General features: G+C 43.8%; 2 protein-coding genes across 2 annotated transcripts in view; one reads left to right on the top strand and one right to left on the bottom strand.

The window, feature by feature from the left end:
* LOC106812496 (SLAIN motif-containing protein 1-like) overlaps positions 1–1,755 on the bottom strand; it is an 18,413-nt gene extending 16,658 nt beyond the window's left edge. Inside the window, exon 1 of the mRNA XM_014816386.1 lies at positions 1,329–1,755. Within this exon, the coding sequence (XP_014671872.1) occupies positions 1,329–1,621 (293 nt within the window). The 5' untranslated portion in view covers positions 1,622–1,755. The remainder of the gene's footprint in view (positions 1–1,328) is intronic.
* A 1,583-nt stretch (positions 1,756–3,338) lies between these two features.
* Positions 3,339–17,859, top strand: part of LOC106812495 (transcriptional regulator ATRX-like) — a 37,631-nt gene continuing 23,110 nt past the window's right edge. The window contains exons 1-14 of the mRNA XM_014816384.1: positions 3,339–3,455; positions 5,824–6,008; positions 6,317–6,442; positions 6,751–6,858; positions 7,115–7,222; positions 7,680–7,843; positions 8,452–8,553; positions 8,808–8,917; positions 9,653–12,080; positions 12,543–12,700; positions 13,456–13,621; positions 14,693–14,948; positions 15,882–16,026; positions 16,363–16,506. Coding sequence (XP_014671870.1) covers positions 5,935–6,008; positions 6,317–6,442; positions 6,751–6,858; positions 7,115–7,222; positions 7,680–7,843; positions 8,452–8,553; positions 8,808–8,917; positions 9,653–12,080; positions 12,543–12,700; positions 13,456–13,621; positions 14,693–14,948; positions 15,882–16,026; positions 16,363–16,506 — 4,089 coding nt within the window. The 5' untranslated portion in view covers positions 3,339–3,455; positions 5,824–5,934. The remainder of the gene's footprint in view (positions 3,456–5,823; positions 6,009–6,316; positions 6,443–6,750; positions 6,859–7,114; positions 7,223–7,679; positions 7,844–8,451; positions 8,554–8,807; positions 8,918–9,652; positions 12,081–12,542; positions 12,701–13,455; positions 13,622–14,692; positions 14,949–15,881; positions 16,027–16,362; positions 16,507–17,859) is intronic.

The following is a 17,859-nucleotide window of genomic DNA, read 5'->3' as shown; positions in this document are numbered from 1 at the left end:
CGCGGTACAGCGGTACGGGCGCAGCAAAGATAAAAACATGTGACGTCACGTCACCACTTCGACTTCGAGGTTATTTTGTTTGGGAAACAGTCGGCGTTTGCGCCAGAATGCCAGTTTTCTCACCTCTTTCTTGTGGGTTTTAAGCAAACGCGCAGTGAAATGGGAGCAACTAGAGTTTATTTTGTCATAAGGTAGTGTGATTATGCATGACACGAAGTATTTGCTAGTCTAGTACTGGAGAAATTAGCGTTTGGATGCGCATTGTGAGCCTTTAACCAATCACCAATTTGGAACATGTATGGATATTCATATTTTATGAATGAACCCGACCATCACTTTTGCACAGTTTTAGCCGATTCACCGATTTTCAACTGACACGCACGTCACTAGCGTAAATTTATGCTGCCATCTTAATTTTTCCAATTATTGTACCCAAATATTCAGCTGAGAAGACAACTGAAAATCAGGATATTTACGGCAATGGCGTCTTACCGTCAATGTATCAATCTCCAACCATATTTTGTATATCGTGAACATGTGAAGAAATTATGGCCAAGTGGACCTCTATCGCGTATGTCTAGCTTTAGTGACAGTAGCCACAAGTTACCTTCTCACTTCTCACTACATGAAACAGTCGTAGAGCCTGGTCGAGCTGCAGTCACGGTTACATACAAGGGAAAGTGTAACTACAGACTGTGGACAGTGCAGAGATAGACAGCCAAACCCAGGCAGCGCACTGCTTGTTCAAATTGTTGTATTGGGTGGCGCGGGTCGTAGGTTAATAGGTTTCCATGTGATAAGAGTTCGTTGTATAACCCAGTTTTTAGAGACTGGAAGTGAATTATGAATATAACTTAAGCCGTATAACTAGTAATAGTACTAATAGTCTAATAGTAATACTAATACTACTTTACTACTACTACTACTAGTACTGTACTAGTAGTAGTAGTACTAGTAGTAGTACTAGTATAATTAGATTCAACTTTCATTGACACACTAGTCCCTACTGCAGATGGGGTCGTTGTCATATCAGGCACTACAGATATGTACCCGAGGTAGTTTTAGGTTGTTTAGTATTGTTTATATTTTTATATGAGGTATGTTTAGCCGTTAGGGTTAGGGTTAGGGCTAGGGTTAAGGTTAGGGTACACTTCTGTAGTACAAGTCTGGTACACTTTGTGTATACATATATGTACCTCGGGTTACCGGGTACATATCTGTAGTACCTGATACGACAACGACCCCTTCAGTGTCACTACTGACTATACAGTATAATGACTACTGACAGTACTGTCACTAGTGAGTAGTGTGAACTGTGATTCACTAACCATGAATCTTCTTCGTCCGTGCAATCATCAGAGCCAACATCGAGCAGATCTACAGTGTCTAAACTTATATCACATTCTCCATGCTCACTTCCGCTGTCTTCCAAAGTTTCGTTAGCATTAACACTATCATTGCAAAGGTCACTTCCACTTTCGTTGTGATTTTCTATGCAGCCATTTCTACTTCGTTCTCGATTCTTGCGCAGCTCTTTATTTTGTATCTCCAACTTTCTGACTAGATCTTTTAACTGTTCCACTTCCTCGTGGCGTCCTTTACTATCTACACCTTTGTCCATGGTGGCCTGGAGTCGATCAACAACATAAAGCCAAGACAATTAATAACTAAGATAAGCTAGTAGTAATAGAACTTGAAGTTCTCCATCGTCACAAACAGGTCTACGCGCATCCGGAAATAACAGTAAATAGAGTTGTCAAACTTCTGGTTCCGATTCCTGAGCGAGTGACGACGACGATGGCAATGCGGACATAGCGGTGCGCCAGAAAGGCGCGTGCGTACTTTATACACTAAATGAATAAATCATACTGATAAATAAGTAAATATATAAATTTATGTTATATATAGTGATATATAACAAAAAATAACTAATAAAAATAGAATATGATGTGTCAACAGCCGTGTGTATATAGCCCGCGGCCCGCGTACTCCCAAAAGCTTGACACCTCATTCTATTTTCTACGTCTATTTTCCATATCTAATCGGGTGTCCGTGTTTATATATATATATTATACACACATGTGCATGTATATTTGTGCAATATATAAAAATCATCTATAGATTTTTATATTGCTTATATCAGGAGTTAATAATGACAATTTGTCATTATTAGCCCCTGCTTTTATCTTACTAGATAAGGATTTTCATTACAAAAATCTATAGAGAAATTTTAGACTTGCTCTAATTTTTTCTTGTTCTAATTTTAGAATTGTTCATGGGGTCCACCGCGTAAAAAGGCCATGGGTAAAGGTAGATCCATGTGTACCAGGGGGTGGGGACGGGAAAAACACTGTACTTGCTCCCCATACGTGGGGTCTAGCCGTGCTATTTTATGTTTCAGACGGCAAATTTTGGTATTTGATGAGTAATTCTGTGAGAGAAAATTCATAACACGAATGTATTGATGCTTATGGCTCATTGCTTCATGTGTTTCACGCTTCTTCTAGTATTTATTAATTCTTGAATGCGAGTGGCCATGGTACGGCACTGGATCCACAAGTCACAACCAATATAGGACACACTTTTTTTGAGTATATTCATAATATTGTTTCATGGTTTATTCATATGTTATATTCATTGCTTATTATCAGGTATATTAGGTATTATTAGGTATATATATTTATTGTTAAATAGTAGATTATCATAGTATTGCATATGGTTTTATCAGGTGTAAATAATAATAGATATTATCATAATAGATATTATCATAATAGATATTACATCTATTATTATTCATTACTGATTTTATAGCATCTACTATGTCTACTATGTACTACTTATAGTCTCTAGATAAATTCTGCTCATCTAGAGGCCTTGATTAGCACCATAGATATAGAATGAAGATCTTTATTCTATATCTATGTTAGCACCAACTTGAATAGAAGGAGCTGTATAAAGACAGGGTAGACCAAGTAGACATACTATATTATACCGGAAAACAATATATATGCAATCAGGAGCTAATAATGACAAATTAGCTCCTGATACAATATATACAATCAGGTACAATGTATATATTCGTGTATGATTAGCAGCAAAAAACCTCTGGTGACGCGCCACCTGATGGATTATTTCTGCGACAAATTATTAGAAATTTGCATTATAATTAGAAATATAACGTTTATGTGCATGTTCCGTTTATGAATAATATATGCTTCAAATTTTTATAGTATATTATAAACTGAAAAGAAAAGTAGATGTAAAAATAGCCAATTTCGGCCTGTCGCATCCGCTTTCAACCACCGTATTTGTTCATTGTAAATGCGCATGTGCTGCGGGATGCGCGAAAACCCGCGAAATGGCGTCAAAGATGGCTACGTTTTATTCATTCCACTAACAAAAACGCCACCGTTTTCTCCGAAGGAAGTTCTATGGTGTATATCTAGGAAATAAAGGTAGACGTTGCTTTTGTTTTCATAAAGTTATTAAACATGTTACTGTTTATTGGTATTGAATATCTGCATAGTACTGGATTAGTGAAAATAGCAGATATTTCATTATTTGGTTCCAGCGAGATAATGGGCTCTCCGGCTGAGGTCGTTGACACAAAAGCCGAAAACCGCTTGTCGGCATTTACTTTTGTTTCGGAGCATTATATCATATCGCTACTTGTGAGCAGAAAAACAAACCAAGCATGTACATGAACCATCTTCCTCGTAAACCCATAAACATTGAAATTTGTCACTGAGCGAATTGTAACTAGGGCCTAATCATGAATCATTATCATTCATTCATTGTCATTGAATGTGATGTTACAACCGGTTTGTACAAAATAAATTATGTTCCTAGTATAATCACGTGATTTTAGCCATGATTTATGAGAATTTAATTCAGTTATATGGCCTAATCAATAGTATTACTCTTAGTAATATTATTACCTTGGTGATGATCACTGAAATTTACAATTAAAGGCTCACAATGCGCATCCAAACGCTAATTTCTCCAGTACTAGACTAGCAAATACTTCGTGTCATGCATAATCACACTACCTTATGGCAAAATAAACTCTAGTTGCTCCCATTTCACTGCGCGTTTGCTTAAAACCCACAAGAAAGAGGTGAGAAAACTGGCATTCTGGCGCAAACGCCGACTGTTTGCCAAACAAAATAGCCTCGAAGTGATGACGTGACGTCACATGTTTTTATCTTTGCTGCGCCCGTACCGCTGTACCGCAGCACCGCTGCACGGTTGCTTGGGGATTGGGGAAACTGTCAACAACATCGGAGAATTTCAACAACATTGGAGGTATTTTCAAAATACCTTTTATAAGACAACGTGCAGTGAAATGGGAGGAACTAGAGTTTATTTTGCCATAAGGTAGTATGATTATGCATGACACGAAGTATTTGCTAGTCTAGTACTGGGGAAATTAGCGTTTGTATACGCATTGTGAGCCTTTAAGAAGTGGGTATATTAATTTCTCTTCTTCTGTCTTCTGTCTATTATTGAGTATTAAGATATGAATTATGATACCAAGTATCAGGCAGTTGTTACCACTTAAGTATCCCTGTTATACTCTGTTACTCTTAAGGATACTCTCCACCTTTTGCACGGGTATTGCTCTAATGAAGATTAACGTTTATTGGCGAATGAATCGAATCAATCACTTGTTTCATTTATAGAGGAGATATATCGCTATGCTCAAGCCAAAAAATTTCATGAAATTTCCAGCACCTAATTATGTTACGACACAAATTTTGAATTTTTATGTAAAAATGGCATTTTTGATATTTCTCAACTACCAGAAAGAGTGAGGATACAAAATTTTCGCCACATGTTAAGCACAATATGGACCAAAATTGTGCATCAGGATTTTTCTTTACTTTTCATATTTACCGAGAAAACTGGAAAAAACTGCTTAAAAATCAAGTTGTGTAGAATTGAAAATTTTAGCGAATAAAGAGGCATAACTAATAAAATACGGCACTTAATAACAATCCCTAATGCAGTTCTTTACCGCAATATGTTACCATTAAAACGAGTGTAAAATTAAATTAATCCGAGTTGTAATCACAGAGAAATATCCATTTATACATCGGCTACTATGTCAGAAATCGAAACGGAGAAATCAGGGTTTTTCTATTTTTCACAATGAGTGACCGCCTGTGTGCAAAATGGGTGAACGTATGTGAAATATCTACTGTTAGTACTTACTGCGACATGTCCATGACTAACTGACACCACTAAATTGGTAAAATGTTCCATGCACCTTGAGAAATTCTGAGAAATTACGAGGTTACCATCGCAGAACGCGCGAACTCCGCTCATCCTGACGTCACAAAGCTAATAATTTTTATGTCAACAAACGCGCACCTTGTACCGCACTACAGTAAGGTGTGTTGCGAGGTGTTAGAACTATTTTGGGCGTGCGATACTTGTTGGATCACTAGCAGATGTACATGAATGTACATGAATACATGTAATGACAGCTGTAGCAGGGTTGACGCTGAATGATACTGGCTTATTTATTACTAGTGAATATCGTGGTTGTATCATGTCTCTGACGTCATCATGACGTCAGCCGCTGCTTACTACACATGTGGCACATAGTGTTAGCCATCGAATAAAATTTAAAACGAAAAATCGGTAAAATTTTGCCTAAAACCTTGAGAGTATGCTTAATACCTATATTAATTCCTCTTCTTCTGACTTCTGTCTATTATTGAGTATTAAGATATGAATTATGATACCAATATCAGGCAGTTGTTACCACTTGTTAAGTGACCCTGTTATACTCTTAATAATGTTTGTGAATGTTTTCAGATCTCTTAGGCTCCAAATGCGTCGCTTGTAATCAGCAGACTGACTGCAAAAGAAAGCAAAACCCAACGAGAGTAAAGAGTAAATTCACATGGTGATGTTCAAACATGCCACATGGACCCAGATGTCACTTTTTACGACCTGACCGTTGAGAAGAATGACAATGCCGACACTGCAAAGGCCCTAAGGTTTGCATGCTCACATAAGTTTTGTCAGTAACTGATGAATCTGTTACATTACACCAACAGATTAGTGAATTGCTTTACTAAACTATTATTGTAGTCTTATTCTTGGTCGACCATGTGCAGATACATATACCGAATGTATGTAGATACAGTAGTTGATTTCTAAGTAGCTATTACAGTTATGCAAAATGACAATTCATACTTTGGATTTTTGAGACGAGTAAAACAAAGCACGGGAACAATCGTATGTGGGATAAAAAAAATTCTGTGTTCGTTTAATGTCGAACATCGCCTCTCATATAACATTGCAGTGCGATTGAGAACATTGCCAGGCTTTTGTCTGCTGACCCAGCTACTGAGACAGAAGGAGAAGAAACTGAAGAGAGAAGCGATTCATTGCAGCCGAAACGAACTGCCGACCGTGACGCGTCCCGAAGGTACAGCGTTACAATCGAAATAGCTCCCATTGATCGTCGCTAAAGCGTTCGTGTCAGACTATAGTCCGATTCACGGGGAGGAGTTATGATTGGGCTGCTAGCCAGCATAGTTGTATGTTGTAATGTGAAATGCTAAAAGCATGGCTACCATGAAATCTATGTTAGTAGCCACCTTTATAGGATGGCCACCCATTGATAAATGCCATTTTATGTTTTGGCCTGCCTTTTAGAACTTTCCCTAAGTCCTGGAGATCTGTTCGCATATGAGATGTAATAATGTACTTGTCTGGTTTACTGTTATAATGCAGAAAGCCTAAAATTGTTCATCGGAACGCTAAACGGGATAAGGAGATTGAGGATAGATTCTCAGAGCCAGAAACAGTCGAAACAGATACAAGCACCATAGAGGGCAGCAGGTAAAACACATCTAAAACACCTTTAAAAATCAACCATTACCATGCCACAACCGACAACAAAACAAACGTGATTCTCTTTTTTGATGTGGTTATATTTTGCGTAAATGGCAATTGGTTGCCGAGTGTGTCGTATGGAATTGTATTGTGTTGTATTTCGTTATTGATAGACCTTGTTACATCCGTACACAGACGTGAACGCACGTGCACGTTTGCGTTGACTACAGTTCTGAGCGTGTTTTAACATTTCTCGATCCAGCAAGGGCAGTGGCGTACATCTCAACGGAGATGCCGTCGCAACACACGGGGAAGAAGATGCGAACATCAGTGTTGTGAAGCGACGCGCAGAGAGATCCTTATCGCGACGGTAAGCCTCGCGCCACAATAAAAAAATCTTTGTTTGTCCTCACCCGACCCAGGCTGAAAAGTTTGGGTAGGTAGGTAGGCTTCTTTTTTTGAGGGGGTCTTTTTAGAAATTCAGCATGGTGTCTACATGCTCGGGTGTGCTTGTGTGGAGATACATTTTATGTTAAATGTTTGTTTTGCTTGGTACAGTATTGCCTATAGATTTATATAATGTACAGTGATACAATTTGTATAAAAAAAAAGATTGGGAAAGACCAATAAAAAATTTTGAGTCGGCCCTTTTTTGGCGGGTCGGTCAAGTGAGGACAAACAAACAATATTTTTATTATGGCCTGACAAGGTCAATGATTTCACTCTTGCCGTCTCCTCTACGCTGCACTCTGGCAAAATTTCCCCTAACGCTCGTTCATAGCATGTTTTTCTAAGACGGTGGGTCGGGGGCTTTCTTTGCTTTGCAGAAAGCCGAAGATCGTGCTCCATCACAATTTGGTTGTGGGAACGAAGGACAACGGAGAGGGGACGGCTCGCGTGGAGCGGGAGACAGGGACAGCTAGCGATCGAGGGAGGTTAGAAAACGGCGACGTCGAGTTGGATGAAGACGGGAATCCATTGCTACCTGAAGGCAGGTTACGCAGTACACCACTGTACATGTGCAGCTTTTGCAATAACGTAGATGCATTAGAACAGGGTTCGTAGCGGGTCTTCCAAAGTCTTATAAGTACTTATTTTGCCAAAAATCAAATAAGGGCCCTTATTAGTAATTATTTTTGGTGAAATCTTAGAAACGTACTTAATAGTACTTATGTTTTGCCAAAAGACCATTTTTCAACATTGTTATATAAACTGTTCTCGACTTAGAGTATGAATTGTTGTATATATATAATACGGAATAATTAAATCTGCTGTGTAATTGTGTATATAAATATTATTAGTGTACTTTAATAGTCGGTGATCTATCAGAAATCGCATAAAAAAGTCTTATTTTGGCCTCCAGAAAGGGTCTTATAAGCCCATATTTCAACATGTGTCTTACTACTATGAACCCTGTAGAAGGATGATTCCATGGCAAATTGCTCATTTGCTCATCCTGATTCCAACTGTGTTTGATTGCAGTTGAACTGTGCTGTTCCATACATGTACCTTTTGGAGGAGTTTCTTTAGTAAATGATTGCTGAGTGTCTTCTTCCTTCTTGTGTTCACAATTAAAATGTGGAACGTGTGTGTCTTCAGGAACTGTGATTGTGAACCCTGAACCTGTAGAAGAGAGTAACCTAGAGTTCAGGGGACCTGAGTTCGATACCCTAGGGATAAAACACAAGAACGTTGACTTTGGTATGGCTAGACAATTCCGTCATGATCTTTATTTCTAGTGTGACTTGCTGTTAATTTTTGTGCTAGCTTGAACTCTTGTTTGAGAATGATATTTTAATAGGTCAAATTATTTTCTGTTTTCAGAATTTTTTCGTTTGCTTTTATCTAACCACATGCCACATCATTATTCAGTATTAAATGTTAAAATTTAAAATTTCCCCTTTACCACACCTCTATAACATGACTGTTAAAATGTGATTGTGTTATTTTAATAGATAACCCTTTGGCCAATTCTGTGCATTGCACGGTGTGTAATGAGCAGTTGGTGTTGGTGCTAGGATCCAATGCAAGGCGACACCCAGACTTAAATGTTTTAATCTGTAAGGTATGTATATAATGAATGCAGGGTGCAAAATTAATGGGAGTCCAGGGTCAAATACTCCCTGCTTTACTGTCGGACTCCCTGATTTGACATATGCAGGAGTCCGTGTGACTCCCTGAAAATTCTGCCATACTAACTATAGTTCGTTCCGAAGCACGGCCTCGTGGAATTACTGTATTTTTTCAGCTAATGTCCAAAGAAAATTTGGCAGACGTGCAACTGCATGAATCTTAAAATTTAGCACATGCGTTATTGTTAATATCTTTAATTTTGAACCTCAGACTGCGGACTCCCTCATTTTGGTGCGGACTCCCTCTTTTTGAGGGTAGGGAGTCCGTTGGACTCCTTTGTTCAAAAGTTAATTTCTACCCCTGTGAATGAATGTAAGAAATAAAGTAAGAACTGGCATTGTGTATAAAGTTATTTAGTCAAGACCAGTGAAACCTGCCCCTGTTCAATTAGAAGAGTTACAATTCCCACATAAATTAATAATGAGAATCCACGCTTAATGTTCTCAAAATGACGTCGTGATGTGGGCACAACGTTGTACATCGATGTGCCAACAAGCACGAAAGTGTTGAAGTATAACTGAAGCCAGCTTATCGGGTCCATGTGGGCTAAGTTGGACGCTAGTTTGGCATCACTGATCTCTTGTCAGTAATGCCGCAGTCGAGTCGTCCATCTTGTTAACGACGTCCGAGGGATGATCAAACGTGCGCGTGTGCGTTACCATTGCAGAAGTGTCACGACTTTCACGACAGCGGCAAGTGGACCACCGACGACGATGGCGTCGACGAATTCTGCCGTTGGTGCTCGCAGGGCGGGCGGCTCACCTGCTGCGACTTCTGCAGCAATGTCTTCTGCCGCTCGTGCATCAAGAACAATCTCGGCCGCGGCGAGCTGCGGCGCCTCGGCGAAATGGACGACGACGACAAATGGCGATGCTACGTCTGCAACCCGCTGCCCCTCTCCGCGCAGAAATCCACATGTGAGCAGTTCTTCTCGCGGCTAGACGACCTCACGCACCAGAAGAAGCAGCAGAAAGCGCGCGCGCACGCGGGCAGACGCGTTAACGCGACGTATCTCGTCGGCGTCATCGACGAACTGCAGACGTCGCTCGACTCGCTCACGGCCTACCTCGCGAGCGTGCGCAAGGAGGTCGCGCCGAGGTCGCGCGTGAAGGAGGAGCCGGGAGAGAGCGACAGTAGCACGGGCTCGCGGCGCGTCCGGGAGAAGACCGGCGGCGGCGTTGTCGCGGAGGAGGTGAAATACGGCGTCGCGCTCTGTGTGCTCAAGCACAAGAAACTCGTGAAGAAGGCCGTCAAGTCGCTGCTTAAGCCTCCGAAACACGCAATACCTGACCAGCCGCCGAGGCCAGCCGTCTCCCAGAAGAGGGAAGACTCAGAGGAGGAGTCGGCTCGCGCGGACACCCCCGCAAACACACCCACAGACACGCACACAGACACACCTGCGGACACGCACGCAGAGCCAACTTCAGAACTGAAACCGGTCGACGACGACGAGAAGGGGGCGCCACCGTCCGACGACGAGAGCGTCGCTCGTGTGGTCGAACTGACGGACGAGACGTCGCCGCAACCGATCTCCGACGACGACGACGACGTTGAGCAGCTTGCTGACTTTGACGTGATCGACGAGACCGCCGCGGAGGAGGAGGAGGAGGGAGGCGCGCGCGGCAGCGACGCCGCGTCTGTCGACTCGCTGCGACTAACGTCCGGATCGCGGTCGGTGAAGGTCGTCGAGATTCCCGTCGAGCGACCCACGCCCGTCGTCATCGTGCTCGACACGACGATCGAGGAACAGCCAACGTCGACCGACGAGCAGCCAGCGTCGCCCCTGACGACCGAGGAGCAGCCAGAGTCGCCCCCGGCAACCGAGGAGCAGGCAGCATCGCCCCCGGCGAACGAGGAGCAGCCAGCGTCGCCCCTGGAGACCGAGGAGCAGGCAGCGTCGCCCCCGGCAACCGAGGAGCAGCCAGCGTCGCCCCCGGAGACCAAGGAGCAGCCAGAATCGCCCCCGGCGAACGAGGAGCAGCCAGCGTCGCCCCCGGTGACCGAGGAGCAGGCAGCGTCGCCCCCGGCAACGGAGGAGCAGCCAGCGTCGCCCCCGACGACCACCGCACGCACGACGCGCAAGCGGAAGCGCGAGGCGGAGGAGGTTACCGCAGTACGTAGCGAGGCCGCGGCAGAGGCAGACCCGTGCGAGGAGGACACCGCAGACGGGAAGAAGTGCGAGAAGAAGAGGACACGGCGCGAGGGCGAGAAGCTGGTCTCGAAGATCGAAGAGGAGAAGGAGGAGGAGGAGGTGGCCAGCTGTGAGGAGAAGGTCGTAGAGGCGTCTGTGATAACAGACGACGTCGGCGAGAGTGAAGCCAACGTCTTGGATTCGACCGAGCAGCTGCCGGAAGACATCTCCAAGCCAACAAAGAACGCGGCGGCGAGAAAGGAGGAGAAGAAGGAGGAGGAGGACGAAGGGGAGGACTCGGTGGTCCTGTTCGACTCGGACGCCTCTCCCGAGAAGAAGAAACCCAAGCGGGTGCAGCGCGTGAAGGAGCTCGCCGCGGAGGTCAAGAAGCTCGCGAAGGAAGGTTCGGACAGCGAGGAGGAGGGTGTCGCGGCGGAGGAGGTCGTGCAACAGCATTCGGCGCGGATCGCGCGCACGCGGGAAGACGTGGAGGCGGAGCGCAGCCTCCAGGTGGCGATGGAGCGCGAGCTGAACGCGATGAGCTCGGACGACGACGACGTCTCCGCGACGACGCGGCAGCGGCGCGGCGGGCGGCGCGGGGCGGCGGTGCGGCGAGACAGCAAGCTGAAGGGCAACGCGGTCGTGAGCCTTGTTCCGCTGAGAGAAGACGTGCTGCTCACCGTCAACACTCTCGAGACGAAGAAGAAGAAGGCGGGAAGACAAGTGGAGAAGGCCGAGAGAAAAGCGGGTCCGCTGTCCAGCAAGAAGGCGAAGGCCGCGGGAAAGGTCGCGGGAAGGTCTGAGGAGGACTCGGACAGCGACATCGATAAGGAGATTGAGAAGCTCGCGCACGTCACGTTCACGAAGCACGGCGAAGCGGCGAACAGCGACACCGGCGAGGACGGCAGTGATGACGATGCTGAGTCGGACGGAACCAAACCTCGGCCCAGCGTGGACTCGAAAGGTAAGTGAGCGTGCATGAGCTTCACAAGAGTAGAAACCATGCCCTGAGGTGGAGGAGAGGGGGAGATTTACCTGTGGCTGATGTACATACGCTTTTTGAATTGAAAATAAATGTCGAAATTGTCGAAAACTTCTTCACCTGCTGACTGATTCCCACCAAATCTAGTAATAATCGAGGCGTAGGGAGTAGGAGGGATGTATTTTGGCACTTTAATAAAACAGAAATGTTTTAACATGTCTTACGAAGTGAGGGTGTGATGTATTAAAACAATTTATTCATTTATTACTATTTAGTTATTACTTATACTGTTTATATTTAGTTATAGTGGTTTATTTTGTGGTGACAGTTAAAACTCATATCCATCGCCATGTTGACACGAAAACATGTAAACGTATGTGTGTTGTTACTGAAGTGAAGTGCGCGAGAGAGATGCTGTTTCTGTATAAAAAAACTACTCTGCAGTTACAGAATCTAAGCCAAAATGCAGTAGAAAGCCCAAAAAGGTAAAGGAAGGTGTAGAGTCTTCCAGCAGCTCAGATGAAGGCAACAACGATGCCGCTGCCGCCTCCGAAGAGAGCGAAGGCGATACTGTATCAACACTGAAAGTGAAGCTTGTAAAGGTAATTTCGCGCTGCTTGTATTCAGGCGTGAATGTTCGTGTAGAATTCCAATAAGTTACTGATTGTTATCAGTTGCGGTTGCTATGGTGAATGAATAAATAAATAAATAAACAAGGCCACCATTCGATGATTCATTGTTGTTGTCGTCATCCAACCGAGTGTATTAGATGGGGGTCGGTGCACAAATTTTGCGCTTTTGTCATGATTTTCAAACAATATAATCACCTGAATGTAGTTAAGCTATTAAAAAGGGAAACGTTCGTTAACGTGATTATAATTACGTTATGGATAAGCCCAGTCGTGTTATTAAAAAAAAGAAATCATTTTGAAAGCAGAGTCGCGACATTAATAAGTAGTGTTGTGTAAGTGAGTAATGTACGTAGTAAGTATTGAGCAGACCTGCCAACCCTTACGATTTTTTCGTATTCCTTACGAATTCCATGATGTTTCTACGAATGTACGATCAAACTGAAAAACTTACGATTTTTTACGATTTGTGAAAATTAATGTTTTTTACATTGTGAGCCGAGAAATATCTGGCGATTTAGTGGGCGCTGCCATATTGGATCACGCGTTCATGTTGATTCTCGCGTGATCTAGAGTTAGTCCATCATTCATTGCGTGCGCGATAAGCATACAGACACAAAATGGCCGGGCCTGACTGGCAAAAAAAGGAAAGCCTTACTATTTTCATGGAATCAACAGGTTGGCAGGTCTGATATTGAGATTAGTGACAAACTCGCTTCCATCGGCAGGGACGTTCGTTCACATCTGACGTAAAGCCGCCCCTGTGTGCGGCAGGGAAGGGCAAGCAGGTGAACCCGAACGAGGCAGCTAAGGATGCGCTGAAGGCTGAGATCGCAGCCGAGCTGGAGGCAGGCAGCGAGACGAGCAGCTCTGACGAGGAAATGCTTGTTGCAGGTGATCCAGGAGGCGTCAGAGAGTGGGGGCGGGTGGATGGCGGGCAGCAGAGTGCAGGCCCGGAAGGGGGGGGGGAGGCGCGGGGAAGAGTGCGCAGGCGGGGGCGGGAGCAGGAGAGAGTGCAGGCGGGGGGCGCGGCAGGCAGGAGAGAGTGCAAGGCGGGAGCGAGTGCAGGCGGGGGGCGGGAGAGAGGTGCAGGCGGGGGGCGGGAGGGCGCGGAGGGAGTCAGGGTGGAGGGCGGGGGCGGGATGGGTCCTTTCGGGAGGTTTACCGGAGAGATCGAAGCTGGTGCAGCACCGTTGTCAGTGATTGCAGTGATTGCCTAACCGTTCGCACGTACACTCACTCGAGTCTCCTGATCTCCCGGAGAGAACTCTCCACTGTTTTTTTTATATTAATTTTATTCTTGAAATGTATAGGACAGATGGAATATTAAGACATTCGATGGTTTAGGATGTTTGTATGAAATGCTGCATGTTGTCCTCCCCACCCCTTCACCCATGGGCACCGCCAGAAAGACCGAGAATGCACACTTTCCCCTCTCTTTCCTTCAGACGATGCCAGAGGAGATAGTCTCACAGTAAACGCTTTGCACCTGATTCCTCTCCCATCGCTGCTTCCTCTTCCACACGCGTGAATATAGAGTGAATGAGTGCTCCTGTATTCGCGGCATACTGACCCGTTAACCCCCCGAGAATTCTTATCGCTGCTCAGGGTGTTAGCCAGGAAAAAAAAATCAGGGAGTCTCGCCATCTGGGCGAAGCTAGGATGCTGCGGGTGCGAAGCGCTATAGGGGGGAGGGCCTTACCTTAAAATGGAGGAAATTTAGTCTGTAATGCAAAAAGACAGGAACCCGATATGATTTAATATTCTTATGTCATACATTATATACAGCACTGTTGTCAGTTATACAAGGTGTATAATATATATAATTGGGCCGCCCTCATGCCGTCTCTATCAAGTTCCATTCGTCTCATCCAAGAATCGGCCGTCCAAAAGACGGGTAGACAGCTCTCTGGCTAACACACTGTCGCCGCTCAGATTCAGTAAGCCACACATCGTCTTTTGCAGAGGTGAAGCAGAAGGCGCAGAAACAGAAGAAGAGCGCGAAGAAGGAAGAAGGGGATAGCGACGACAAGCAGAAGGGCGGGACGACGTCGGACGACGGCGCCAATTCGGACTCGTCTGACTTTGTGAGCCCGATGAAGAAGAGTGCGGCGCGCTACCGCAGCAAGCTGCTGCGAGTGAAGCTCTCAGAGAGCGACTCGGACGACGGCGGCAAGAAGAGCAAGGATGGGAAGACACAGAAGAATGAGAAGAAGAAGCCGTGAGTAGAGTAGTACGATGCAGGCTACAGACCGAGGCTGAGAGTAGTACGATGCAGACTACAGACCGAGGGTGTTTCTTATTTATTAATTTAACAGCAGAAGGATTTCAATATCTTATAAACGACACTTATTTCAGTTATAATGTGGACGAATTTGTCATAAAATGAATATCGTTCGGTTAAATAGCATTTAGGTATATTATAAATATAATTGCACTTTTGTGAGGGTATAACACTACTAGGTATAAATGCAGGCAATTAATTTATTGATAGGGAACTAGGTGCGGTCACTAGACGTGTTTGCACCGAGAGCTGAGATGTGTTGCTTCCATGGATTGTCATTGAGCATGCTAGACATCGAGGCATATACCTTGGCTAATAAATAAATAGCAAACAAAGATAGTTAAAAAGTTATTAATGTGGTCCTATATACTGACCTGAGATGAGAAATTTGTTGTAAGCATCAATACGCGGTGGGTCACTCGCCACTTCTTTATAGTAAGAAATGTAAGAGTCACATGGTCAAGGTCAGATGTTAATTGAACGAGGTGAGTGATTGTGCTGACGACTGGGCAGTGCATAAGCCATATAGGAAAGTCCCCGCCGCCATATTGAGATCAGATAAGAGGGGTGATAAGTTGCCTATATGTAACATATAGTTACGATAGTACTAGTCTAGGTTTTTGATCTATAATTCTCTTCACTAACATCGTACTAAAATACACAGGTGCGTTTCTGTTTACAGAAACATTTACAAATTCGATTGTGGTCGTTTGGGATATTTTGCAATGTTTGTGTTGCAAAAACTAAAAACGCACGAGTGTTTACATATAATCATGTACTTTCCGTAGCGCGCCGCGGCCATTTTATCCCCCTTTTTTCTATGACCTAAATAACACAGCTGGACTTTCTGATATCACTTATTGTTTGCAGGCGTAAGGAGCGCACGCGTCACAGCAGCAGTGAGATCGCGTTCAGTCAGTCAGACTCCAATGACGACAGCGATAATAGCGACTCCAGCGCAAAAAAACTCAAGAAAAACAAGCGAAAGAGGTCTGACACGTCAAGCAGTGACGAGGTGAGAGAAGGTGGAGGGAGGGGGGGAGGGTGAGAGAGGGAGAGAAGGGGAAAGGAGAGGGAGGGAGAGGGAGAGAGAGAGAGAGAGAGGGGGGGAGCGTACGAGAACGAGACCATGAACGAGAGTGAGATTCCCTATTGGGATGACGGGTCTGTTGAGTATAGTTATTCTTTGATGATATCAAGAAGTTGTATTTCTTACCACGTTGTACATGTTGTATAGTTTTATTATCACATTCTTTTAAAAATGCCCCCGCTGCGATCGGTTTACGTGGGTACAGGCAACAATGAGTAGACTGAGCATGGTCTTAGGCATGGGTACCTTTACTCTTAAAAGGACTCGAAGAAGAAGAAGAAGAAGAGGAAGAAGCAGAAAGGGAAGAAGAGTAAGAAAGGCAAGGGTAAGCGAAGGAAGCGCATAAAGATGGCAAGTGATTCTTCGGGCAGCGAGAGCGACGAGGTGATTTGTCTTGGGAAACACGTATGTAGTGGCTGACTGTGCGACGCAGTGCTTTCTGTCTATTGATTTCATCTTACTTTGTTACGTTTGGCCGTAGTAGTAGCTAGTAGTGCGGGTGCTCCCCACTTAATGTTGAACGATGTTGTTTTGTTGACGTTGTTGATGAACGTTCCCTTGTTTTGCTATAATTGCTTCGCATGGTCTTCTGCTAGCAGTGACCAGCATGCCTTGTGTGCATGTATTACGTGTGAATGACTGTGATTCCCATGGAAATATTCCCATAAAAGTATTGATGCAGTTAATGTTGCATTGCGTCCCCTTTTTCTACTGATTCAAATACGACATTAAGTGTAATTTGATTACTAAGTTCTGGAATCTTAAAGTGATTACGTAATAGTAAAAATTTAAAAAAAAATCTTACTTTTTCACAAAATATAAGTAAGTCTGTTAACTTTTTATGGTTAAATTTCTGCATAATACTTCTTATTTTACTATATTGTTCGATGTGAACATACACTCATGACTCATACATAGCCCATAGCAAGCAATTAATGTCAGGAACACAATATCAAATCGTCCAGGTTATTTGGATTTTAAACTAGTTGAGAAACAATCTTATCAGGTAAGAATTTGACGATACGTTTAGTCCCGTTAGTTCTTACTTTTAATGTAAAAAAATGGCAACAAAAATGTTACAAATTTTACCATAGAAAATTCGTGATGTAGTCAATTTCAACTGGTGTGATGCTTGTATGTCTGAGAAATTGATGTTTGGGAGGTTTCAAAAATCTAGAGGCTGCATCCAATATTTTAGATATCAGTACTGTAGAGCACAACATTTAAAGGCCTCCTTTAGTGATGAAAAATAGTTACATATATCAAATTAACTATGTTTTGTACAACTACTAAGAAATTTACAGGTTGAATGGTTTTCGGGTGTATGAGAAAAAAACATTTTTTGATGAACACAATGTTAAGAATTTGCGGGAACGCAAAAGCGCCACCTACTTTGGCGCGTGACGTAGTGCTTGTGTGCGGCGCAACGCCGGAAGAACCTGGTATTACGTCACAGCCGTTTTCCCACCAGGTGACCGGTTTGGCAGAAGATTTGATTTTCAATATTTATAGACCCAACATAGACGTGTTTTAAACATCACAGAGGCAACCAAAAAATATACGAATGCTTTCGTTATTTACGTGTTGATACTAGCTTCAAATAATTGTAAATATTTGACATTTTAGAGATATCACTAAAGAAGGCCTTTAAAATGCTGAAATTCCATATAGGTGTTGCTGGCTCCCCAGTTAAACATCGGCTGTTCGAATTGCATTGCCCCGCCGGTCGCCATTTTTTTTCTTTAGCTTTAGCGTTGA

Source organism: Priapulus caudatus, unplaced genomic scaffold (assembly GCF_000485595.1).
Source record: "Priapulus caudatus unplaced genomic scaffold, Priapulus_caudatus-5.0.1 Scaffold654, whole genome shotgun sequence".
Lineage (NCBI taxonomy): Eukaryota > Metazoa > Priapulida > Priapulimorpha > Priapulimorphida > Priapulidae > Priapulus > Priapulus caudatus.
The sequence above is the reverse complement of the archived record's forward strand: the minus strand, read 5'-3'. Positions and strand labels throughout refer to the sequence as shown.